Here is a 25948-nt window from a genome sequence, read left to right as displayed (position 1 = left end):
ACAAGTAGGTTGTTATTTTTAACAGCTTGGTATCAATGAGGGTGATCATTTTATATTTCAAGGGTTCTGACTTTCAGTTGGTTCTCTTGTTTGTAGAGCAGTATAGAAACTAGTGTTCCATTTTTTTTCCCCAGCAGTAAGGCCCAATGAAGTACTTTTGGCAAATTAAATTACGTTGCAGTTGGCATTCAGCTACTTCATTTGAGTGTAGTCGTGCAGCATATTACAGTACCTTGTAGTCTGTACACTGTCACTTTACAGCACAATGTATGCTGTAAAGTATTGTTTTAAAACCACTAGCCTGCCTCCAAACTGAAGGGTGGGAACCGGGTGGCCTTTGAATTTTCTTCCCACGTGATTCCACATTCGGAAGAGTCCTAGATAAGCCTCCCTTCACAGTTGGGGTCATGGTACTTTCATTGGAGGGGGAGATTTTCAGCGTTAGTCATTGACCACCTCAGCTCTGGTGAATGAATGTGGCTCCAGAATATCAGTGTCTGCTGGGAAGATCGTGATGTGGGGCTCAGAGGACTGTCTTCCTTGACAGAGCTTAGTTACAGGGCTCCTTTTCATTATGTGAACCACAGATACGCCAAAAACTAACTCAGAGGTTAAAGAGAGTTGTTAGCGACTTGTTCAAAGCTTTGTCAACGTATTTTAAAGATGATCGAACACTTCTGTCTGCAGACTTCTGGGGGCTCCTCACCCCACCCCAAGGGCTTTTGGGAACCTCCTCTTCCTCCCTTAGACCCCACAAAGCCAGGCCGTGTCTGCATTTTTCCTTGTAGCTACATTCCCTTTCTGGGCAGTTCCTTTCTCCAGGAGGTAGTCTGTGGGGCTGACACAGTTTTTTGGTGTATTTGCTAATTATCAAATAGGAAAATAAATTTAAAATTCTTAAGTTTTAAACATTTTTACTGCTGCTATAAGATAGCCTATGAGATTTAAAAAATAGCAAATACAGAGGATTTGGAACTTTCACAGTACTTCATTTTGTGACTTCTAATTTTCTTAGATTTTCCTTCAAAGTCCCCCTGAATCTTTTTTTTTTTTTTTTAATGCATAAGGTTGGAATTCCTAAGACCTTTTATTTTCTTAGTTTTGGTTTTTTGAGACAGTCTCACTATGCAGTTTGGCTGTCCTTGACCTCACTGTGTGGCCTCCAATTCATGGGCGTTCTCCTGCCTCAGCCTCCTGAGAGCTGGATTACAGGCATGCACTGCCATCCCCAGCTTCAAACCTCATTTTAGTCCCTCTTTTCAGGTTGAACAGAGTGCCAAATAGTCCATAAGCTAGTGGGCTAAGCACCCTGGCTGACAGGTGGGTGGCTTACATTAGAGAACCTTAATAAGACTCCTCATAACGCACTCATGTTCACACAGTTATGCTTTTAATTGTGTAAGGTATGAGTGTGCACAGTGTAAAACTACATCGTGACCACTGCATGTGGCTCAGTGTTATTAGGTATACTCACTTCATGCAGCAGCTTCCTGCATGCTTTGATCCAGCACAGCTGAAACACCCACTGAACGGTCTGCCTGTTCCCTCCCTGTGGCCCCTGGCCACTTTGACTTTTCTTGCTCCATAAGTAAAATCATACAGAGTTTGTCCTTTGTGACTGCCTTATTTCACTTAGCATGATGTCCTCGAGGTTCATCTGTGTTGTGGCGTGTGTCAGAATTTCCTTCCTTTCTAAGCCCAAAGATTCCTCACCACATAGGCATAGCACGCTTTGCTTATCTGTTCATGTGTTACGGATACTTGGGCAGCATCCGCTTTGGGGTTGCTCTACAGTAATGTGATATGAATGTGGGTGTACAGATAACTCTCTGAGGCAATGCTTTTAATTCTTCTGGATGCACACCCAGTAGTGAAATCGCTGGATGGTGTGGTAATTCTGTTTTTCATTTCTCAAGGGGTCATTGTGTTTCTACTGCAGCTGCTGTCTCTTACATTCCCACCGAGAGTATGAAGGTTCCATTCCCTTCAGACCCTCGCCAGCACTTGTTGCTTTGTGTTTTCTTGATAGTAGCTGTCCTAATGGTCATGAGGTAATAGCTCAGCATAGTTTTGGCTTGGATTTTCTAGTAATTACTGATCTTGAGCATCTTTTCACATGTTTGTTAGCCATTTGTACATCTTTGGAGAAATACCAGTACAAGTCTTCTGCCCATTTCTGAGTTGGGCTTTGAGGGGACTTTTTGCTGTTAAGTTATAGGAAGTATTTTTCAGTGCTGGGGATTGAAGCCAGGGCCTTGCACATGCTCAGCAAATGCTGCTAAGCTATGGCCACAGCCCAGCCCTCACTTCTGAATGTCCCTTCTCTGGTGATGGGGGTACCTACCGCACATCCTTCACTTCCTTATGTTCTAAGATAAAGTGTCCTCTGTGGATATGAGTGGCACTGCTTAGCTAATTGAGCTCCAAATGTAGATATATAAAGTTGTAGGTAAAGAATTTGTTTGTGACAGACTAGAAAAATTTTGTTTGGTGCTTTGGCACCAAATCTTTCACCGATCTTTCATGAGATTTTGGCATATGAAGGAACCTCTAAGTGCCATATTTTAATAATTTACATAGAAATTCAGTTAGTTTATTATAAATAATAAGGGAGCTGTTGATCTATAACTAGTACTTTTTTCCCCAAAGGTGATTAATAAAATGTCTCCAACATCCTTAAAGATCACACTAAGGCAACTCACGGAGGGGGCCTCGAAGACCTTGCAGGAAGTATTCACTATGGAATATCGGCTAAGTCAGAAGTTCATGGTAAGAATATTGATTATTAAAAGTATTGTCACTGTGTAGTTAGGAAAGTAATGTATTCATTGTAGACCATGTCAAATACGGAAAAAGAGAAACAAAAAAATAAAAACTATCTGTAAATGAAAACCAACATACCAGTTCACTTTGGGTGTGTTGAAATACTCCTACCCAGAATGCTGGCAAGCCTTCCTGAAATGTAAGCATAAGAAGGCCTCTAATCTCATGTGAAATTCAAAATAGAAAGTAACCAAGCATGGTTTCTGTAACCTGTGGCAAGAAGCATAAACACTCTAAATCTTAATTCCTATATTGGTAGAATCAGAAATAGTACTTAAAGACAGATATATAATGCACAGAGGGAAGTTATTAATCTGTTACATGTTTTATAACCAGTAGGTTAACATTGGAAGTACCATCATAAGTACACTTAGCAATCACAAGGGATGTTCGTGTCTGTTCCCATATGCTAAGCTTTTTATCATTCCAATTTTAGTATATGTGCTACTGAAGTAAGCACAACTTTTTTTTAATTAAATTCTTTTATTGGTACATTTTAGGTATACAACACAATTACATTTCTCATTGGGAATTGTACCTTTACATAATGCATCTTGGTTCTTATTTTTTCTCCATTCCTAGCCCTCCCTTCCCTATTTACAAAGACTTTATTTGCATTTTTTCCATTTCTCATCATTTTTCCTTTCCCTTCTTTCCTTTCCCCCGCCCCTCCCACTCCCCCTACCCCTTTGGACCTTTTCTTCCTATTTTGCATTATCGATTATTCATTCTAATCATTGGTACATTTTAGGTATACAGTATAATGACATTCATCATTGGAAATTTGCACCTTTACATCGTCTCTCTTGGTTCTTATTTTTCATTCCTTGCCCAGCCCTCCCTTCAACCCCTCCATTCCTCCCTATTTACAAAGATTTTGTTCCTATTTTTCCATTTTCTCATATTAATCCCATTCCCTTCTATCCTTTCCCCTAGCCCTCCCACTTCCTTCCCCTTTGCCCCTTTTCTTCCTTTTTCACATTACCTATTATACATTTAGTCCTTATTTACACTTTCAGTTTCTCACCCCAGAGAAACTATTTGGTATTTATACATGTGTGTCCTATTTATTTCACTTAAGAGTATTGCCTCAATGTGCATCCACTTAGCAATAAATGTCTCTAATTTATCACTTTTTTATGACTGAGTAGTACTCCATTTTATAAAAAAACCACCTTTATCCAGTCTCCAGTTGATGGGCATTTGGGCTGTTTCCAAGTTTTAACTATCACAAACTGTCCTGCTATGAACATGGGTGCACATATATCACTGTGGTGTGATTCTTTTTAATTCTTTGGGGAAGATCCCCAGCAGGGGAATAGCGGGGTCAAATGGGACTTCCAGTCCTAGTTGTTTGAGGTATCTCCATACTGATTTCCACAGTGGTTGAACCAGTCTACACTCCCACCAGCAGTGGAGCAGGGTTCCTCTTTCCCCACAGCCCCGCCAGCATTTGTTGTTGGTTGATTTCATGATAGCAGCCATTCTTTCTGGAGTGAAGTGGAATCTCAGTGTTGTTTTCATTTGCATCTCTCAAACGACCAGTGATGTTGAACATTTTTTCATGTATCAGCTATTTCTACTTCTTTGTGTGAGAAATGTCTGTTCATTTCAGATGCCCATTTTTGGATTGGGTCTTTAAATTTGGGAGATCTGATCTTTTGAAGTTCTTTATAGATTTGAGATAGTAGACCTTTGTCTGAGGAAGAGCAGGTGAAGATTTTTTCCCACATTGTGGGTTGTCTCTTCACACTGCTGGTGGTTTCTCTTGCTGTGCAGAAGTCTTTTAATAAGAAGAGATCCCACTTGTTGAGTGTTTGTTGTAGTTCACGGGCAACTGAGGTTTTGTTCATAAAATCTTTTCCTACACCGATGTCTTCAAGGGTTCTACCTAATCTCTGTTCCAACTGGTTCAGAGTTTCTATTTTAATATTTAGATCTTTAATCCATTTTGATTTTAGTTTAGTGCATGGTGAGAGATACAGGTCTAGTTTTAATCTTTGGCAAGTTGAAGCCCAATTTTTCCAGCACCATTTATTAAAGAGGCTATCTTTCCTGCAGTGAGGGTGTTTGGCTCCTTTATCAAAGATGAGATGGCTGAGTGTGTCTGGCGTTGTTTCTCCATCTTCTAATCTGTTCCACTGGTCCTCAGGTCTGTTTCTTTGCCAGTACCATGCTGTTTTTATCACAGTAGCTTTGTAGTATAGTTGCAGGTTGGGGTTTGTGATACCCCCTGCCATGTCTCTGTTACCTGGTATTGCTTTTGCTATTCTGGGTCTCTTCTTGTTCCAAATGAATTTTTGGATTGTTTTCTCAAGGTCCATGAAGTATGCTGCTGGAATCTCAATTGGAATTGCATTAAATCTATATAGCAGTTTTGGAAGCATGGCCATTTTCTCTATATTAATCCTTCCTACCCAGGAGCAGGGGATGTCTGTCCATTTTCTGATATCATCTTCAATCTCTCTTTTCAGAGTGCCATAGTTTTCAGAGAAGAGGTCTTTGATTTCTTTTGTTAGGATGATTCCTAGGTATTTCAGTTTTTTGGATGCTATTGTGAAAGGAATTATTTGCCCTATTTCTCTCTCAGTGAGTCTGTCATTGGTGTAGAGGAAAGCTATTGATTTTTGTGTGTTGATCTTGTAACCAGCTACTTGACTGAATTTGGTTATTAAGTCTAGGAGACTTTTGGTGGAGTTCTTGGGGTCTTCTGTATAGAGTATCATGTCATCTGCAAATAATGACAATTTGACTTCTTCATTTCCTGTCTTTATTCCTTTTATTTCTTTCTCTTGTCTAATTGCTGTGGCTAGTGTTTCCAGAACTATATTGAACAAGAGTGGTGATAGTGGACATCCTTGTCTTGTTCCTGATTTTAGTGTGAAGGATTTCAGTTGTTGACCATTTAGTATGATATTGGCTGTTGGTTTTTCATAGATGGCTTCTATCAGTTTGAGGCAGAGACCATCTATTCCAATGTTTTGTAGGGTTTTTATCATAAATGCATGTTGGATTTTGTCAAATGCTTTTTCTGAGTCTATGGAGATAATCATATGGTTTTTGTCCTTGGCTCTATTGATATAGTGTATTACATTGATTGATTTGTGTATATTGAACCATCCCTGCATCCCTGGGATGAATCCCACTTGATCAGGGTGTATGATCTTCTTGATGATCTTCTGCATTCTGTTTGCCAGTATCTTATTAAGGATTTTTGCATCTCTGTTCATTAGTGAGATTGGCCTGTAGTTCTCCTTTTCGGTTGGGTCTTTCTCTGCTTTAGGGATCAAGGTGATGCTTGCTTCCAGGAATGAATTTGGGAGTATTGCTTCCCTTTCAATTTCATTGAAGAGTTTAAACAGTAGTGGCAGCAGTTCCTCTCTAAATGTCTTGTAGAATTCAGCAGTGAAGCCATCAGGGCCTGGGCTTTTCTTAGGTGATAAGTTTCTAATTACATTTTCAATTTCATTGGTTGATATTGGGTTGCTCAGAATTTTTAGGTCTTCTTCATTCAACTTTGGTAATTCACATGTATCTAGGAATCTGTCCATTTTTTCTGTGTTGTCCATCTTATTGGCATATAGGTTCTGGAAGTAGGTATTGATGATCCTCTGGATTTCTGCTGGGTCTGTTGTCATTTCACCCTTTTCATTCCTAATTGCATGGATTTGGGCCTTTTCTTTCCTTTTCCTGACAAGGTTGGCTCAGGGTTTATCAATTTTGTTGATTCTTTCAAAGAACCAACTCTTGGCTTCATTGATTTTTTTTGTATCGTTCTTTTAGTTTCCATTGTATTGATTTCTCCTCTGATCTTTATAATTTCCTCCCTTGTATGAGATCTGGGGTTGTCCTGCTCTTCTTTTTCTAGAAGCTTGAGGTTCAGCATCAGGTTGTTTAATTGGGCTCGTTCTGTTTTCCTAATATGTGTATTCACTGCTATGAATTTCCCTCGTAAGACTGCTTTCATTGTGTCCCATAGATTCCAGTATGTTGTATTGTCATTGTCATTTAATTGAAGGAACTGTCTGATTTCTTCTTTAATTTCCTCTGTGACCCATTGGTTATTCAGAAGTGTGTTGTTCAATTTCCACATGTTTATGAAATTTTTCGAGTTTCTTTTGCTATGGATCTCCAATTTCATCGCACTATGGTCTGATAATATACAGGGGATAACTTCAATTCCTTTGCACTTACTTAAACATGTTCTGTGTGTGAGTGTGTGGTCTATTTTGGAGAATGACCCGTGTGCAGCTGAGAAGAATGTGTATTCTGATTTTGTGGGGTGGAAGACTCTGTAAACATCTGTTAAATTCATTTGTTCAAGAGTTCGATTGAGTTCTAGTATTTCATTACTTATTTTTAGTCTAGTTGATCTATCTATTTGTGACAGTGGGGTGTTGAGGTCCCCCACTACAATTGTATTAGTGCATATATGACTTTTCATGTCCATTAATATTTGTTTTATATAGTTGGGTGCACTAGTGTTTGGTGCATAGATATTTATGGTTGTCATCTTCCTCTTGGATTCTTCCCTTTACAAGGATGTAGTGTCCTTCTTCGTCTCTCTTAATGAGTGTTGGTTTGAAATCTACTTGATCTGCCAAGAGGATAGCTACTCCTGCTTTTTTTCAGGTTCCTGTCACATGGAGTATTGTTTTCCACCCTTTAACTTTCAGCCTATGAGTTTCCTTTTGAATTAAGTGTGTTTCTTGTATGCGACATATTGTTGGATTTTGCTTCTTGACCCATTCTGCCAGTCTATTTCTTTTGATTGGAGAATTGAGACCATTAACATTGATGGTTATAACTGAAATGTATTGACTTGTCATTGCCGTGACTTTTTCTTTTTGTTGGGTTCTCCCCTTTCACATTTAATTTCTTGTCATGCCAGATGGGTTCATTCTGCTTTGCTTCCTGGGGTTGTGATCCTCAATGTCTGTTCCTAGGCTATTGTGTAAAATTCTTTGGAGTGCTGGTTTGGTATTCACGAAGTTCCTAAGGTGCTCTTTGTCATGAAAGTATCTTATTTCTCCATCAATTTTGAAAGATGGTTTTTCAGGGTACATCAATCTAGGTTGGAGGCTGTTTTCTTTTAGGGCTTGGAATATGTCACTCCAAGCTCTTCTTGCCTTGATGGTTTGTGTTGAGAAGTCTGCTGTGATTCTGATGGGCTTTCCTTTGTATGTGATTTGTTTCTTTTCTCTAACTGCTTGTAGAACTTTGTTCTTCTGTTGAGTTTCTGGAATCTTAACAATTATATGCCCATGTGTAGATTTTTTTGATCAAGGCTATTTGGAGTCCTATATGCCTCACTTAATCTGTATTTCAAGCTCTTTTCCCCTGCTTGGGAAGTTTTCTGCCATTATTTCTGTGAAGAGATTTTTTTATGTCATCTGCACTCTCTCCTCTTTCTTCATTGAGCCCAATCAGTCTTATGTTATTCTTTTTTGCATCATCTAGCAGCTGCTGGATTGATTTCTCATGTTCCCTTATAATTTTGAAGCAATTTTTCTTTTCCTGGTCACTAATTGCAATCTTATCTTCTATATCTGAAATTCTGTCCTCACACTGGCTCATTCTGCTGTGTAAACTTTCAGTGGAGTTTTTCATGTCCTGGAAATCTATTTTCATCTGTTTTATGGATTCCATTTGTTTCTTATGTTGGGATTCCATCATGTTCCTCAGCTCCTGTCTAGATTTATTAATCATGTCTTGCACTAGGGGCACAATTTCTCCTGTTATCTGAGAAATTATTTCTGATTTCATTTTTTCCAGATCCGCTTTTGTTGCCAGTTCAGTGGGTCCAGGTGGCTGAGTGTCAGAGTGTTCCATCTCATTTCCCTTTGAGGTTGCTGTAGGTGATCTAGAAGTCTGGTTTTGAGACTTATTTACGTGTTTTCTCATTTTGACTGGGGCGGGGGGCTATTAGCACCTGCACGGATTACCTCCTCTGAGCTGGGAGAGGTGGGACAGGGGCCGGGAGCAGCGGTAGGGATGGTGGCCCAAAAGCCCTTTCCTGTGGGCTGGGAGCAGCGGGAGGGCTGGTTGCCGGGAAGCCCCTTCCTCTGGTCCAGGAGCAGTGGGATGGTGGCTCAGAAGCCCCTCCCTCTGGGCCGGGAATGGTGGGAGGGATGGTGGCCCTGGCGCCCCTTCTCTGGGCCAGGAGTGCTGGGACAGAAGGTGGCCCAAAAGCCCTATCCTCTGGGCTGGGTGCACCGGGAAGGATGGTGGCCCGGAAGCCCCTTCCTCTGGACCAGGAGCAGTGAGACGGCGGCAAGCACAACTTTTTAAAGGCAAAATCATTTTACATTCAGAGTGCCCATAAAAAGTTGTTTTATTTAGATATATAAATTCACGGTCAGAAGGGAATATTTGGCTTAATAACCAGAAGGCAGACATTGCTACTGGACTTACATGTCTTGAAGTAGTTATTAAGATATTGAAAGTAGTTCATCTAATTAGCAATAAACTCTTGGCCATGTCTTAAAGTCGCTCCTTGGAGGATGTCAGTGGCAGCTGCAGTCTCCAAAATGCTTGTTATGAGCAGGTGCTGTGCCGGTCACCTTACCTGCTCTTCCTCCGTGAAACAAGATGCACTCTCTAGCAGGATGGGTACAGTTACCTCTGCTGCCAGAGGAGGAGACTATAGCATAGAGAAGTAACCTGCAGCCGCTTTGTGGCAGAAACAAGGTGCGTGCAGCAGATGCTTTTTGCCCGTCACCTGCTTTCCTCGGTACTTGTGTCCACTGCCCCGCCTCCCTCCCTCCCTCCCAGATTTGATAGCTCCTGGCCAGGCACTGTTCCCAGTGTTCAGGTTAGGATCCAGAACAGTCAGGCACAATCCTTTATTTCATGCAGATTAGTTTACTGAGACAATAAAAAAGAACTAAACAAAATAAGGTAATTGTATCTTATAGTAAGTGCTCCAAGAGAAACTCACAGGCCTGGTTATAGAAGAAAATGCCACAAGGACCGGAAGGAGTTGGGGAAGCAAAGGAAAACTTGGCTGAAATAGGCAGGCCAGGGAAGACGTCTTTGAGATGTCCCTCATCGGTGACCTGAAGGAGGAGAAATGAGAATGTTGAGTGACCTCTTGGCTTTAAAGCAGGGGGTGATTTGGTTTTTCATTTGATTGTAGTAAGTTTGTTCTAAGAAGGTAATTATTGCTACTGCCTAGAGAGAGGGTTGAAGGGGTTCAAGCATGGGTAGAGGAACCAGAGAGACGTTTACTGCAGTGATGGGGTGCTGACTAGCAGTGGGGTAGGACAGGTTGGCAACCCTGGAGAGAAGCGGATGTGGGAGGCAGAACTGGAGACATGGATACGACGAGGGAGAGAGGATGCACTAGGAATTGCAGTTGGAGATGTGGGTTAGAGATTTAAGGCTGAAGGACATTAACACCTCTTTAATAACATGTGGGGGTTTATTTATTATCTCAACAAGAGTACTTAGCATGTGTTACCAAGGGTTACTGTAGGTAAACAGCACCGACAAATTCCTCCCTTGGTAGGACTGACTTTATAGGGGAGAAATAAAATGCAAATAAGATAAATACATCAAATCTATATTAGTATAAATATTAAAGAGAACAAAATGAAGCCAGGAAGGAGGATGCAGGATAGATGGGTGGGATGAGCAGAGAAGGCCCTGCCGAGATGTTCTCTGAGTGAGGACATAACTAACAGGTGGGGAAGTGGCGGTGCCTGTCTGGAGGAAACGCTTCCAGCACAGGAGAGCTGGGGCTGTGCAGTGACCAGGAAGGGAATGGGCTTCGTAGTGGGCTCCGATGTGAACCCGACACTTGAATGCATGTGCTGGACTCCAGTGACCAGGCTGGGAGGACAGAAGGGGACAGGAGACCTCCTCAGGTCCAGGGGAGCTGTGTCCCGGAACGCTGGGAGAGGGTGGTCCGGTCAGCAGAGTCAGGAGAGGAGGCAGGGGCAGGTGGCTGCTGCCGCAGCAAGTGTTTCACTGCTGAGAACATGAGAATGTTCATTTTTTTACTTAACTGACGAAAGAGGTTAAGTCATTAGCTGAGATTTACAGCAAGAGTCAAATGTGCTCCAAGGGTAGGGGTCGAGAGAGCACAAAATAGTTTAAATCCTGATCTTGGGGAGAGGGGAAGAGATCTTGGAGTGTGTCAGGGTTTCTGTGCCTGTTTAAGATTTGTGGCCATGAATTTTATATGAAACCGCTCACAGTTGTATGATTTTTCTACAGCAAGATAAAGCTGCTCAAACACAAGCAGAGCTCAGTGGTGGGGATTTGGCCGGGGAGGATGAGGACATTTTCCAGGGAGAGGAGGGGAGGGGCTGGGGGCAGTGGGGTTCGGGGGTGGGGTGGACAGTGGTGCGTGTGGTTCTCAGAGGCTGCTGTCGGGTGTCTCGCGCACACGGCTGGTGGGTGAAAGAGGGGCTCACCAGGAATACGGACGCCCGGAAATGACCCTGTTTGATCTTGGTCCTCTTCCAGAGTCGTCACGACTTTCATGAAGGCATTAGAGCTGGTAAGTGACAGAGTTGTTTCCCATGGGCCACCAGGGAGGAGGGATTTGTGAGCATACAGTTAATTAATGGTGGCAACTTTATTAATGAAAACTAAACTTTTGTAAAGATCGCAAAGTTGTGTGTGTTAAAATATAAGCATCTGCAGCCAGGCGTGGTGATACAGCGCTGTAATCCCAGCTCCTCAGAAGGCGGAGGTAAGAGGGTCACAAGTTCAAGCCCAGCCTAGGCAGTTTAACAAGATCCCATCTCAAAATACGATTTTAAAATCACTGAGGATATAGCTCAGTGGGAGAGCACTGACCTTGAATGTGGAAGGAAGGCCTGGGTTCACTTCCCAGCACCACAAAAATAAAACCATCTAGAATATAAAGGGAGGTCAGTCTTTGAAACTAATATATTATTATTATTATTATTATTATTATTAGGTACCGGAGATCAAACTCAGGACCTTGCACTTGTGAGGCTGGCGGTGGCACCACTGAGCTAAATCCCCAGCCCCAAACTAATATTATTTTTTAAATTCTCCTGACTTGGCCACTGCTCCCTTATTTGCTTACAGGTCAGAGCCAACCCTGCCCACAGTCAGGTGACTGCTTCATGGGCTTGTGAACTAACTGCTTCTGAGGCCTGAGACGTTTTTATTTCCTTGCAGAAAGCCCTTGGTTCTCCCTCCCTTCCTCCCGCTTCGTACTGGGCAGAAAGTAGAGCAGTGGTCAGACCCTGCCATCTGCCTTCTTGTCTGTCCCTGAGCAGTTAGACCTTGACGTGGAAAACACATAGGCCATTATGCTTCCACTTCTGCTCATCATCTCCGTAGCCAGCATATTTTTAAAAAGCAGGTGAAGTCACTGATTTTTTTTTCCTAGCAAACTACTTAAAAAAGTACAGGCTTTTTTTTCTTTCTTCTTCTTCCTTCTTCTTCCTTCTTCTTCCTCCTTCTTCCTCCTTCCTTCTTCTTCCTTCCTTCTTCTTCCTCCTTCTCCTCTTCTTCCTCCTTCTCCTCCTTCTTCCTCCCCCTCCCCCTCCTCCTCCCTAGGGATTGAATCCAGGACCTCACACAAGCTAGGCAAGTGCTCTGTCACTGACCCTCCCCAGCCCTGGGTAGGCTTCATGTGAGTGAAAAGTTTGTTCTCTGAATCTAAGCTTTGGTAAACACCAACCCCTGCTGTAGAATTCTTAATTTCTGACATGATACAATACCCAAAACCAGCACAGGGTTCCAACCCTTTTGGAAGATACATGAGGTTGAGTCAGAGCAGATGGCTGTATGTTTTATAGAAACCAATTAAAATACAGATTTTCCACACCAGTGTCCTGCAGATTCTTGCTCAATGGGGATTAGAATCTAACCCTGTCATTTTAGGAGGACATGTGTACTATTGTATTTGTATTATGTTGCTAACATATTCATTGTTATGATAGTCCTCCAAAAGAAAGGTATTATTATTATTATTATTATTTTGGTACCAGAGATTGAACTCGGGACCTTGCACTTGCAAGGCAGGCAGCAGAACCACTGAGCTAAATCCCCAGCCCGAAAGGTATTATTTTTAGAAGTTTTGTTATTTTAAGAAAAAAATTGAAATCAAGCAGCATCAGAATTCTGATTCAAAAAGAAGTGCTTATCAGCTGCCTTTTTAATGAGAGAAAATATTTCAGAAATATTCAGAAAGAACATTTATGACTTGAAAAACTAGTGTTCTTGCTACAATTTGGTGACTATAAAAATAAGCAAATTGGGAAAACAACTGTTTAAAAATTCTTACTCTTAAAATCTGGATAAGCTTTCTGGTAAGAGAAGAAGAAAAGATGGGTGCTCGTGCCAGATCTAAGTAGCCACCACATGGAGGTTGGGTGTCTCAGGAGGCCTCCTCGAGCTGCTGTATGGCAAGAGTTTATTTCTCCTCTAGGCAAAAGGGTTTGTCGCTTGAAATAAAGGGACACCCAGATTTGATTAGTAGTCTAGTTTTGTCCTTCATTGGAACCTCGAGGAGGTAGACAGCATTGACCAGAAGACTTAAAGGAAATTCTCACGGAAGGAGGGTCCCATGGTCATCGTCTGTGATGTCCAGGGAAGAGAGAACTCAAACTGGTAGGGATCAGAACATCAGTATTTGATATCACTGCCCTGTCTCACTCCAGAACCCCAAAGTACATAGCCAAAGCCTGAGAACCTTCAGCATTGAGCCAGGCACAGTGATGTTTACCTGTAGTCCTACCTACTGGAGAGGTTGAGGCAGGAGGATTCCTGAATCCACAAATTTAAGATCAGCCTGAGCAACACAGATCCTGTGTCAGAATCAGCATTGCAGTATCCATTTCATTATATATAAAGCTTTCTTCCCTCCACCTACCCAGGCAGCCTTCTTAACTGTTTAGCCTTTTAACACTTCAACTAGGTTTCTCAGTTCTTTGTAATTTGTATATTTAAATGTTCCCAGTCCTCACTGGAATTGTGCACACTTAAGCATGGTTGAGATTTGCCACCACAACTGTGCTTTTTAAAGATATTGTGGATTCACACACAGTTGTGAGAGATAATATTGAGAGCCGCCCAGTTTCCCAAATAGCATTTGTGTCACTGTAGTGTACTGTCACGACCACGAAATAGGAACGTTCTTTCTGAGAAGTGGTAATAGATTGCTTCATGCTCTCAGTCCTGTGGGGATATTATCTGGTGCGCTAAGTGATGACCACATTGAAATAGAAGTAGAAGGTTTCAGGATAACCCGACTGTGGTATGATTTTTAAATTTGGAGCTATCTTGAACTTGAGGATTTGCAGAACAGTAGCAGTAGTCGCCACATTTAACGATGGCTAAAGTCTTCCCTCCACCTTAAGTGGTTAGTTTTCCTCCCAAAACCAAATGTGGAAGAGGTTGCAGAGCTGACCCTTTGCCTTCCCTGTAAATAACACCAACACTAGTGTTAGCTGTTTTGTAGCATGGAGATTTTATTCAAAATTTTGTCTGAAGTGGGAAAAAAGAATGTTAAACCACTGAATTAATTCAGGCATTACTAAAGCTGGTGACATGAAGGTTAGAGATGAGAAAATACTTGCACTGAATAACAAAAATACGTCATCTGTTCAAATTCTTTGAGGTTTGAATTTGGAAAAAAAGTAGAACATGTACAAAACTTTTTTAACTTTGCAGAGAAGACGTGCTATAGAAAGATACACCCATTCAAGAGAGTTTGTCGGTTTAGTAATTAAAATCTGATTGTACCAGAAAGAAACGTCCCAACATGTGCATCTTCTTTTAACATCTGTATTTTTTTTTTACAGTTTTAATTGATAAAGACCAGAGTCCAAGGTGGAAACCAGCTGACCTAAAAGAAGTGACTGATGAAGAGTTGGATGATTATTTTAAATCACTGGGAAGCAATGATTTGATTCTTTGAAGTAACTGTTCTTTTCAAAATACTGCACATTTTGGAGCAAGGGTTGGCAAAGTATAGCACGTGGGCCAAAGCTGGCCTGCTGTCCATTTTTATCTAGCCTGCAAACTAGGCATGGTTTTCTATTTTTAAATGGTTGGGAAAGAAATCAAGACTAATACTTTATGACATGTGAAAATTGTAATAGCTCAAATTAATCTTTATGGGAACATAACTGCACCGTCTCCTTACGTGTTGTCAGTGGCTGCATTGAGTACTGGCAGCAGGACGTGGATGACCTGCAAAGCCTAAAATCTTGATTGTCTCATCCTTGTGAGAAAGTTTGCCAACCCCAAAAGGGGAAATCCTAATGCCTCTGAAGATTAAGTAGTTATATCTAATTGAATTAGGAGCTTTGTTTAAGCAACATATAAACCAGTACTGAAAGCTAAATACAAACTTGGGTATAGATTATAAAAAAGATCTTGAATTTTGGGGGAGTATTCTGTGTAAATGCTCAATAAACTTTTCTTTGAGTATATTTTTAAGTAAATTATTTTACCAGATGAGTTCCTTTTATAATCATGAGAAATCATGGGCAAAGACAGATGTGTCTGTGAAATCATGTCTACAACACATTACGTCAGCCTTGGCCTGACCAGCATGCCTTCTCGTGGAGAGAGAGCATCATTTTTTGTCAGGCGGAGTATTTGCTAGTGGGGGATTAATAAACTCCAGTCTCTAAGACACACTCTGCTGTTTGTAATTTAAACTTTTGTATAAAAAGTTAAAAGCAGTTTAAAAAACCTTCAGTAATTGGTACAAGTGTTTTTTAAGGTATGCAGGAAGCTTCAGGTTGTTCCAGGCTTAGCATCCTAAAGTCCTAGGTAAGAATAATTTCTATGTTAAAGGTCAATGTATTGTTTATCTGTAACTTGTTATAGCACTTCCACCCAACCCTGAGAAACTGTGAACTTTAAGTATATGAGAAGAAAAATCCAGCAGGGATGAAAGGGCGTCAAGGTGACAGCCTGCATCCTCCTTACAGATGCGAATATGCAGCCCAGGAGGCATTGCTTAAATTTTCTTTCAGAAAATTCAGGAACAAAGTTGGAATAAAGATGCTATGACATGTTTACATTTATATTTTTAAAACTCTCAAATTGGACCTAAATAATTCAAGAAATTACACAAATGTTGATTCATACAGTGTTGAAAAAATTTGCTTCAAGTAAATAACTCATAGGTAATTACAACTGGAATTTATTGTACATTTACAAAAATGTACTCAACAGTATTTGGAAAAATATAACACTTGACAGCTAGCTGTTACAGGCAAGGGGATTTGCTAACAGAAGCTGAGTTTTGTAAATTAAGACACAGGCGACACTCCTGAGCAGTGCTCACAGGGCTTGCTTGGTCATTACAGACTGAGGGCGAGGGCATTTTGATTGAACCATATATTTTTTCAGAACTTTGCTTTTAAACTACTGTTTTCTGACATTATGTGTCTCTTACCTTGTGATTTCTGAAACTTTGCAATACAAGAGTAAACTTCCACATCACCTCATGAAGTGCCAATCCTACTTGGTAGGAGGTGAGTACCATGCTATTTCAGTGTTGATTTTTTAATGCTAAGTTTGACACAAATTCTTTTGGGACTAAAATGATAATAATTTTTGTCTCCTTCAAAATTGTGCTAATAGCCAGAGGTGGTTTGCAAACCAATAAGGCAACAAAAAGTGGAGAATCCCAGGACCAGGGGCCTGGAACTGAAAGGCAGCAGCGCGGGAGAGGCCACTGGGGGGTGGCAGTGGGAAGCTGGCTGGTGGGGCTGGTGGGGTCTCTGACATCTGGAGCAGCTCGTTTATTTCCGTCAGTGGGCTTTCTCAGCTCCAGTTGTACTTCCTGTACCAGGAGAGGCTCCTGTCCTGACCTTAGTGCAGCAGGACTTTCCCTTTCCAGTGTCAGTGGCTCTTGCAGCATCCCATTTTATAGGGCTTCTTTTGTTCTACCTTTTCCTGAAAGTTATCAAAGACGTTGTCATTGTCACTGAGGCCAAACTGTACCCTCATAATTGTCACGTGTAGCGTAATTTTACTTATTCTTCCCCCACATGGTTTATCCATTGGCTCACCAATTATGTACGCCTTATGGTTCCTTGTTCAGGGTTGCTGCTTGGTCATAAAACTGCTAGATATGGATGGGACAGGCTCATACTTCTTTCGGAAATGGGGGCAACAGGGCACAGGATTCTAAAGTTAAACTACTTAGATGGAACCAGAACACACTAGTCATATTTCTGTTTATTCTGGAAAATTTGTGATGTGTTGCTTTATGTTCTCACTATAGTATATATTATTTTATATACTTATCTTTAAATGGCAAATGACCTTGCAGCAAAAGTATCTTGAGTTGAGGTGGAAAATGAGTGAAAATCATCTAGGCTTTTGTCTGAGTCCTTAGTATAAACACTTTATGAGTTGTAAATGTTTAGTACTTTAGGAAACTTTCTGCCCTTAGCCTAAAGACTTCAGACCCTTGTATGAACAGGAGGGGTTCTCTTCTTATACAGGCTGCAAATACAGTGGAACAGTGTAAATCGTGGGGCGAGGTGAAATTCAGGCTGAACGATTAGGTGTCCAAAAGCAACCGAAAGGTGCCATACACCCCTCATTTTATCTTTTCATTGTGGGTTTCAAAGTATTGGTAAAAGTAGAGGTAGTTTTTCTGTTGCTTACAGGGCCAGAAGCCGCCTTCTACTTTAAGATTTCAGTAACACTGGTGTATTATATCTTAATAAAAGGATCTAACACATATGGGCTTAGTTTCCAATCAAGCTCACTGTGTAGCAAATCTTGACAAAAAAGATGATTCTAACCTAGAGACTTAATCCTGTTTTTATCTTTGAACTACAAATACTATTTAATCCTTTTTAAAAGTATACTGTGACAGTTTTAAAAAGCTTAATTTATGAAGATATAGGATATAGGAAAAAAATGCCCTACAGGCATGTGCTACACCTAAAAGCAATACACGTGGATTCCCCCTGGAGAAGCATTCTGCCTTGTGTGATGCGACTGGAAGTGCTCACCTATGACCTAGAAAGTGACTGCCCCACGGTTAGTAAATAACCTGGGAACAAGTGGCCCCTGACCAGCAGCAGCATCTCAGCCAGGAAAGTGTCCGATCCAATTCATGTTAACACTAGCTTCCGTTTTCTACCTTGCAGGCGAGGCTTCTGCTACTTTTAAGATTTACTGACTTTTTATTTTCCTAAAAAGCAATTAAGTTCATGGTTTCTTAATTGTATCTTAAGATGGCTGTACAGTAAAACCTTGGTTTGTGAGAATTCATTCCACCCGTAAACCAAAGCATTTGTATATCAAAGCAGTGAGGGAGAGAACCGGTTGTGATCATGTGACATTCCGCATGATGTACTACTCATCAAGTTAAAATTGCTTAGAAATGTTTTGCTCATCTTTCAGAACACTCATAAAGCAAAGTTACTCGCAATCCAAGGTTTGACTAGATGCAAAGTCAGCTGTAGCTCGTTAGGGCACTGAGGTTCCAGGTGGAACCTCTTCTGGACATACGGCTTTCTCACCCTGTGGCTTTGACAGACAAAACTCACTGCTGGTCACTTTGGTGTGAGTTCCTTTCTCTTGCCAAGGCATTTTGAGAAAAAAAACACTTCCTGTCTGGGAATTTTTTTTGGTAGACATTAAATTAATTTTCTGTTAATTTTTTGAATTTACGGCTTTTTATTCCTCAGTGTTTTCTTTGGTGATGCCATTACCGCGTTGGATGAAGGTGGTGTGACATACACCTGAGTGCTGGGTGCTATAGGTCCCCCATTCAGCCCTTCCATGACCAGACCCAGGAGCAAGCAGAGCTGCTTGCCACACACCTCCTGAGGTGTTCCTGCACTAGTGACATGACCACACACGTTTTCACATGCACTTAGTTTTGCTTTTGGTTCATGTATTTATACTAGCACCGGCTCAACCCACAGTTGAGCAACGTGCGACACCCTGCATGCAGGGTCAAGGGCCCTCACTCTCAATGTAGGGGATGTCCTGGTACTTGATGCTGTTGCGTGCCCACTGCTGCAAGGCATCACGCAGGATCTCCCGGGACAGGCAGTCTGCATACTCGGTGACCCTAGGCTCTGCCTTCATGTCCCCTTGGGCGTTACATGGAGAAGATAATCTACATAACCTGTCTTCTGGCATAAACCTTTCTTCACTCCCACACTGCCTCTCCATCTCAAAGTTGGTAGGAAATGGGGAAGTTTGCTTTGATTTCATGCAGCCCATGTTACGAAGAGTCCTGAGCAAACGAGAGCAGTAGCAGAGGCTGCGCCAGTAGTATCAGTGGAAAGCAGTGCAGGTCCGGCTGCCCAGCGCTTGTCTTCTCCCCTGATTCAGTGGTCAGTGTTCCCTTCACTCTTCATCAGTGTCTGTCAAGAGAAGGGAGTTTGCACGTTGAAGTCATAGAATGCAAAAGAATGTTCCACTCAGTGATGTGGACACTACGTTCTTTTTACTACTTTGGTCACTTGGAAGAAATGTGAGGTAACACAACTTTGCAAGTAAGGAAAAATCACTCTGTAAAATCAGCATTTAAAAAAAAACAGGGAAGCAGTTTTTCAAGCTCTTAAACTTTGCTCTCTAGATTTGTCTATTCATGTGAACAATAGGCTTTTGGACTAAATTCCAGCCACCTGTTTAGAACACAGCCATGCTCATTTTCTATGTGTGGTCAAGAGTGGCTTTTATACTACCAGAATTGAATAGTTGTGACAGACTGTGGCCCATAAACTAAAATATTTTCTATCTGGCCCTTTACAGAAGATGTTTGCTGACCCTGATCTGCATTGTCAAGAGAATCAAGCATATCAAACTATTCCTAGAGCAAAGCTGGTTGACAATGGAGATTGTCTCGGTTGTTATCCCGAACATGTAGTGACTTCGATGTGTATCTACTTTGTGCTGTGAGGGATGGTTAAGAACTGCACACAGTTAACATACAAAATATTACTTAATGAGTCTCATAAAAGGCTGTGGGAGAATCATCAGAATTGCCTGTGTTATCTAGGATCTTTGGTTTTGCATAAGCAGCTTTTTCTTATTGGTACAAAGTAACTAGTGCCTGATTTGCTCCCTCTCCCAAAACAACTTTAAACCTGGAGAAAATACATGTGACCAGGTATTTTCAGGCATCAGCAACCCAGTACTGTGATCCCTGAGAGACAGGAGATACAAGATGTTAAATCCCACACAGTTGAGCATCCCAGGGAGGGTTTGCTTGATATCTTCTAGCATTAGCATAGAGAGACTGGGCCCAAGATGGGCTGAAATTCTGTTAAGCAGCATCAGAGGTTTGGACTACTTGAATAACTGAATTTAGAAGACAGAGTTTAAGAAAAGGAGAGCCAAGGGAGATAGGCAGAAATTTGCATGAGGACTTGCCAAGGATAAGGACCACTAAGACCTAGCAAAAGATTTCCTGCTTTGGGACCTAGAGTGGAACAGTGAGCCCAGAAGTTATATAGTACTAAAAATTCTTGGTGTTCAAGTGGAGAGATCTCCTGAACACACAGGCATCAACTACTACTCAGGAGAATACCCTAAAACGGAATTGGCAAAGGTTTTCTTAAAAGAGCTAGAAAGTATGTGGCTTAGGCTTGTGAGCCACATTGTTATAGACCAAATGCTCCTTCCCCCGCCCTTTGCCAAATTCACAGGTTGAAACCCAATCCCCAGGGTAATGTCATTTGGAAATGGGGCCTCTTAGGGTGTCAGTGCCCTTATAGAGGAGACCCCAGAGAGCTCTCTTCCCCTCACTGCCACATGAGGACACAGCAAGAATGTGCTATCAACTAGGAATGAGCCCTCAACAGACACTGATTCTGCTAGTGTCTTGACTGAGTGGACTTCCAGGCTCTGGAACTATGAGAAATATATTTCTGTTGTTATAAGTACCTAGCCCACGGTATTTTGTCATGGCAGCCTGAATGGACTGAGGCACATACAGTGTATGTCACAATTACTCATTTCTGGTATTACAGTACAAAGTAGCCACAAACACTGTAAATACGTGGGTACTTCATTTACAAAAACAGTCAGCTTGGCATTGGCCAGGTCAGGTTAAATTCAAGTAGTCTCACTCTTAGACTAGAACTCAATACAAGAGTGCTTGGCCGCAGGCTGACACACCATCGGGGAGCTGCGCCTCGACCTTCCCTCGCCTTGTACTTTCTACCCAAGCCCCACTGGACCCCAACTCAGACCCAGCCTGGCCGGGGTGGCGGCCTGGGCACAGGGACTGTTGCGTGGGCCAGGCGAGGAGCTGACGCCTTCCTCCCTGATGGTGCCTGGTGCGGGTGGCAGTGAGCATGGCATAAACTTTCCGCCTGGCTGCAGCTACCAATGGGCTGATAACTCAATGAGGAGGCACACCGGCTGCCAGTTTGGCCTTGTGGTCAGACACGGGTAGCTGTGCCCTGCTCCTAATCCTTACGGCTTGCTCCACTCACTTGCATCCGAGAGACCATGAGGACCCCCCCCCCCCCAGGCCCACCGGCCATCCAGCCAGCATCCAGAATTCACTGCTGAATTCTACAAGACATTTAAAGAACTATCACCATTATTCTTTAAACTTATCAAGGAAATTGAAAGGGAAGCAAAGCTTCCGAATTCATTCCTGGAAGCAAGTATTACTTTGGTTCCAAAACCAGGGAAAGACACAACCCAAAAAGAGAATTACAGGCCAATCTCCCTAATGAACATAGATGCAAAAATCCTCAACAAGATACTGGAAAACAATACAAAGGGTCATCAAGAAGATCATACACCCTGACCAAGTTGGATTTATCCCAGGGATGCAAGGATGGTTCAACATATGTAAATCAATAAATATAATACATTATACTAACAGAGCCAAGGACAAAAACCTTATGACCATCTCAATAGATGCAGAAAAAGCATTCGACAAAATCCAACACCCATTCATGATAAAAACCCTACAGAAAATTGGAATAGGAGGTCTTTATCTCAACTTCATTAAGGCTATCTATGAAAAACCAACAGTCAACATCATACTAAATTGTCAAAAACTAAACACTTTGATGCTAAAATCAGGAACAAGACAAGGATGCCCACTATCACCACTCCTGTTTAATATTGCTCTTGAAACATTAGCCAAAGCAATTAGGAAAGGAAGAAGTTAAACTATCATTATTTGCTGGTGATATGATACTTTACATAGAAGACCCAAAATACTCTGCCAAAAGACTTCTAGACTTAATTGACAGATTCAATAGAGTAGCTGGATATAAGGTCCACACTCAAAAAACAACAGCCTTTTTATATACAAATAGTAGACTGAGAGAGAAATTAGGGAAACAATTTCTTATACAATAGCATCCCCAAAAATGAAATAGCTAGGAGTCAATTTAACAAAGGAAGCAAAAGACCTCTACACTGAAAACTATAGCACTTTGAAAAAGGAGACTGAGCAGGATATAAGAAAATGGAAAGACATCCCTTGTTCCTGGATAGGAAGAACCAATATAGTGAAAATGGCCACACTTCCAAAACTATTAAATAGGTTTAATGCAATGCCGATTGAAATTCCAACAATATATTTCACAGAACTAGAGAAAACAATCCAGAAACTCATTTGGAACCAGAAGAGACCTAGAATAGCAAAAGAAATTTTTGGCAACAGAGATATGGCTGGGGGTATCACAATCCCCAACTTGAAACTATACTACAAAGCTACTGTGATAAAAACAGCATGGTACTGACAAACAGACCCAAGGATCAGTGGAATGCATTAGAAGATGCAGAAACAACTACAGATATGCTCAGCCACCTCATCTTTGACAAAGGAGCCAACCATCCACATTGGAGGAAAGATAGCCTATTTAATAAATGGTGTTGGAAAAACTGGATTTCAACCTGCCAGAGATTAAAACTAGACCCATACCTATCACCGTGCACTAAATTAGGATCGAAATGGATTAAAGATTTAAATATTAGGGCAGAAACACTAAATTTGCTGGAAGATGTTAAGTAGAACTCTTGAAGACATTGGCATAGGAAAAGACTTTATGAACAAAACCTCAGTGGCACAGGAACTTGCACAAGGAATCAACAAGTGGGATCTCATCTTATTAAAAAGCTTCTGCACTGCAAGAGAAACCACCAACAGAGTTAAGACACAACCTACAATGTGGGAAAAAATTTTCAGCAACTGTACCTTAGACAAAGGACTACTATCTAGAATATATAAAGAACTGAAAAAAAATCAGACCCCCCCAAATTAAAGACCCAATTCAAAAATGGGCATCCAAAATGAAGAGACATTTCTCAGACAAGTAAAAGCAGCAAATATATGAAAAAAATGTTCAACATCACTGGTTATTTGAGAGATGCAGATGAAAACAACACTGAGATTTCACCTCACCCCAGAAAGAATGGCTATTAAGAAATCTAATAACAAATGCTGGTAGGGGTGTGGGGAGAAAGGAACCCTTCTCCAGTGTTGGTGGGAGTGTAGACTGGTGCAACCACTGTGGAAATCAGTATGGAGGTACCTCGGCAAACTAGGACTGGAAGTCCCATTTGACCCAGCTATTCCCCTGCTGGATAGCTTCCCCAAAGAATTAAAAGAATCATACCACAGTGATACATGTGCACCCATGTTCATAGCAGCACAGTTCATAATAGCTAAAACTTGTAAGCAGCCCAACTGCTAATCAACTGGAGACTGGATAAAGAAAATGTGGGGGTTCTAAAAAATAAAATGGAGTACTAAGCCATAAAGAATGAGAAACTAGAGACGTTTATAGCTAAATGGATGCATATTGAGGCCATCCTCTTAAGTGAAATAGGACACGTGTAAATACCAAATAGTTTCTCTAGTGTGAGAAACTGATAGTGTAAATAAGGATACACACAGATGAAATGGCCTAATAACATTTCTTGGATTGTGTTTCCATCCCGTGTCATATGACTATCGAAATTTAAATTAGGGAGAAGTTTGGCTTATGTGGAGTCTGCTAACGAGTTTTTTTCCAGATCATTATTTGTTCAATGTTGGTTTTGGAGATCTTTCTGAAACAAATCACATCCTCTGGTGTCTTGTTGGTGCTTGAGATGCTTTTTTAAGTTATATGGAAAAATATTTAAGTGCTTTTCAGTTTTGTTTTGGTTGAGTTCTACTGTATTTGAATATTATTGTAATTTTTTCCCCTTGCATTGTTCTTCTTTGAATGGTTTTAATGTTTTGTATCTGTGTGTTTGATAAGTTATTTTAAAAATTAAAAAGATGAAGATGACATAATCCAGACTAGACACAAGGAGTAATCAGTGTACTTCACACAGTAAAATAATTACTAGTTATGCAGAGAAGCAAGAAAATGTGACCACAGTCAAGAAAAACAGCCATTAACAATGGAACCCAAAATGACTTAGCATTTGATAATTAACAGAACTTTAGTTAATTAAATATATTCAGGGGTACAAGGGAAAATGATCATAAATAGTGAACAAATAGAGAAATCAGAATTATAAGATGGAGACTTGAGAATGAAAATAGTTCATTCTGTGGGCTAATGGACATTCCAAAAGGACTGAATTTGAACATAAATCCATAGATTTACCCAGTTTAAAAGTCAAGGCAATTTAAAAAATTGAACAGAGTAACAGCTAAAAGGATAATGCAAGTATGACTTGAAAACAATCAGGATTTGATATATTTAACTCTGAAAAAAGGAAAGGAGGAATATGGGGAGAAAGAAAAATAGGGGACAGTTAAACAGGTGACCAACTTCCACAGAAAAAACTTTTATAGAAAATGGACTAAAGATTTCAATTAAAAAAGCAGAGCTGATTAGATTAGTTTAAAAATAAGATCCAGGCAGCACAGTATATATGTCTGTAATCCCAGCACTTTGAGAAGCTGTGGCAGGAGGGTTACTAACTACAAACCCAGAATGGGCAATTTACTGACGTAGCAGACCCTGTTTCAAATAGATAAATAAATAAATAGGTCTGGGAATGTAGTTCAGGGTCAAAGCTCTCGGTTCAATCCCCAGTACCACAAAAATAAATCCAGAGTTCAGTCCCTAGAACCACATAGAGATCCAGACCACAGAGAGTAAATGGTCTTGGCTAAGGAAATACAAGGGAGAAAACAGTTTTTTCAACAAATTGGATGAAAACATCCACATTATAAAGGAAACCCTAGACAAATTACAGCCTTCAAAAAATAAAAAATGGTTCACAGAACTAAAATATACCACACAAAGCTGTAACATTCCTAAAAGATAACACAGGAGCAAACCCATAAATGACAATGGCTTCAATAAAAACTGTTGTTCATAATACATTGTCAAGAAAATGAGAAGACAAGCCACAGACTGGAAGAGAATGTTATGAAAACATTTGATAAGTATTGTTATTCAAAATATATAAAGAACATTTAAAACTCAATATGGATTCATCAAGAAGATGGTGGTACAGTAAGCTCCAGTGGGTCAGCCTCTGAGACTCAGAATCCAGACATTGGAATATAACAACTTGGAGAAGAAGAGGAGGAAGGTAAATCACCAGGACCCAAGAAGGATCTGAAGGAAGAATTGGAGCCCACAATGAAAGTGAAGAGACAGACCAGTGCCAAATAAAAAAGGGGTAAGCTTCACTGTCTCCCTGACTCCTGGCTTGTGGGGTAAGAGGAGGCGCAAATCTACAGATACAGTGAAGGTGGGGGACCCCAGAGGACTCCACAGAGAAATCCACCAGGGGAACAGAGCAGTGGATGATGTAAACTACACCCGGTGAGTGTCTCCAGTCCAAGCATCCCCTAGAAAGGGAGCTTAACCAGAAGCCATTTTAGGGAGTGGCCAACTGAACCCAACTCAGAGCAGCTGTGGATTGGCTCCCTCTCAGAGCTCCCACCAACTGGGTAAGGCACCACTGAGGGAGACATCTAGGGTCAGGGAGCAAAGGTCAGGCTTGAAAGAGGCACCCAGACTATTGAAGGCTGAACAGGTCAGGCCCCAACCCCACAACCAGAGGCAAGGATCAGCCTGAACTTGTGTGGAGCTGAAAGCACCAGAATCGGCACCCCACACTATTCCTATTGCAGGCTTGCTAGGATCATCCAGTATGGATCTGGGCTCTGTCTGACTCCTTTGTCTACCAGAGACAGTGAAGACAGGCTTTGAAT

At 41.2% G+C, this 25948-nt stretch overlaps 2 protein-coding genes across 9 annotated transcripts in view; one reads left to right on the top strand and one right to left on the bottom strand.

Moving 5' to 3' along the window:
- Positions 1 to 15248, top strand: part of Hibch (3-hydroxyisobutyryl-CoA hydrolase) — a 64960-nt gene extending 49712 nt beyond the window's left edge. Inside the window, exons 12-15 of one of the 4 annotated variants that reach the window (XR_015451113.1) lie at positions 2650 to 2769; positions 9428 to 9513; positions 11296 to 11329; positions 14616 to 15248. Coding sequence is in view for 2 of the 4 variants with exons in the window: in XM_004868982.4 (XP_004869039.1) it covers positions 2650 to 2769; positions 11296 to 11329; positions 14616 to 14731 (270 nt within the window). In the remaining 2 variants the exon portion in view is untranslated. Of the gene's footprint in view, positions 1 to 2649; positions 2770 to 9370; positions 9514 to 11295; positions 11330 to 14615 lie in introns of all 4 variants that reach the window. The other 3 variants (XR_002390593.2, XM_004868982.4, XM_087210709.1) reach the window with 3 other exon arrangements.
- A 699-nt stretch (positions 15249 to 15947) lies between these two features.
- Positions 15948 to 25948, bottom strand: part of Akap19 (A-kinase anchoring protein 19) — a 204635-nt gene continuing 194634 nt past the window's right edge. For all 5 annotated transcript variants that reach the window (XM_087210711.1, XM_087210710.1, XM_004868984.4 and 2 more), the window contains one exon: positions 15948 to 19169. In XM_087210711.1, coding sequence (XP_087066837.1) covers positions 18754 to 19026 — 273 coding nt within the window. In that variant the 5' untranslated portion in view covers positions 19027 to 19169 and the 3' untranslated portion in view covers positions 15948 to 18753. The remainder of the gene's footprint in view (positions 19170 to 25948) is intronic.

This window comes from Heterocephalus glaber, unplaced genomic scaffold, assembly GCF_053883595.1.
Source record: "Heterocephalus glaber isolate CG9 unplaced genomic scaffold, H.glaber_assembly_v1.0 deba00001190, whole genome shotgun sequence".
NCBI lineage: Eukaryota > Metazoa > Chordata > Mammalia > Rodentia > Bathyergidae > Heterocephalus > Heterocephalus glaber.
Note: the sequence above shows the minus strand (reverse complement) of the source record. Positions and strands in the feature narration are given on the sequence as shown.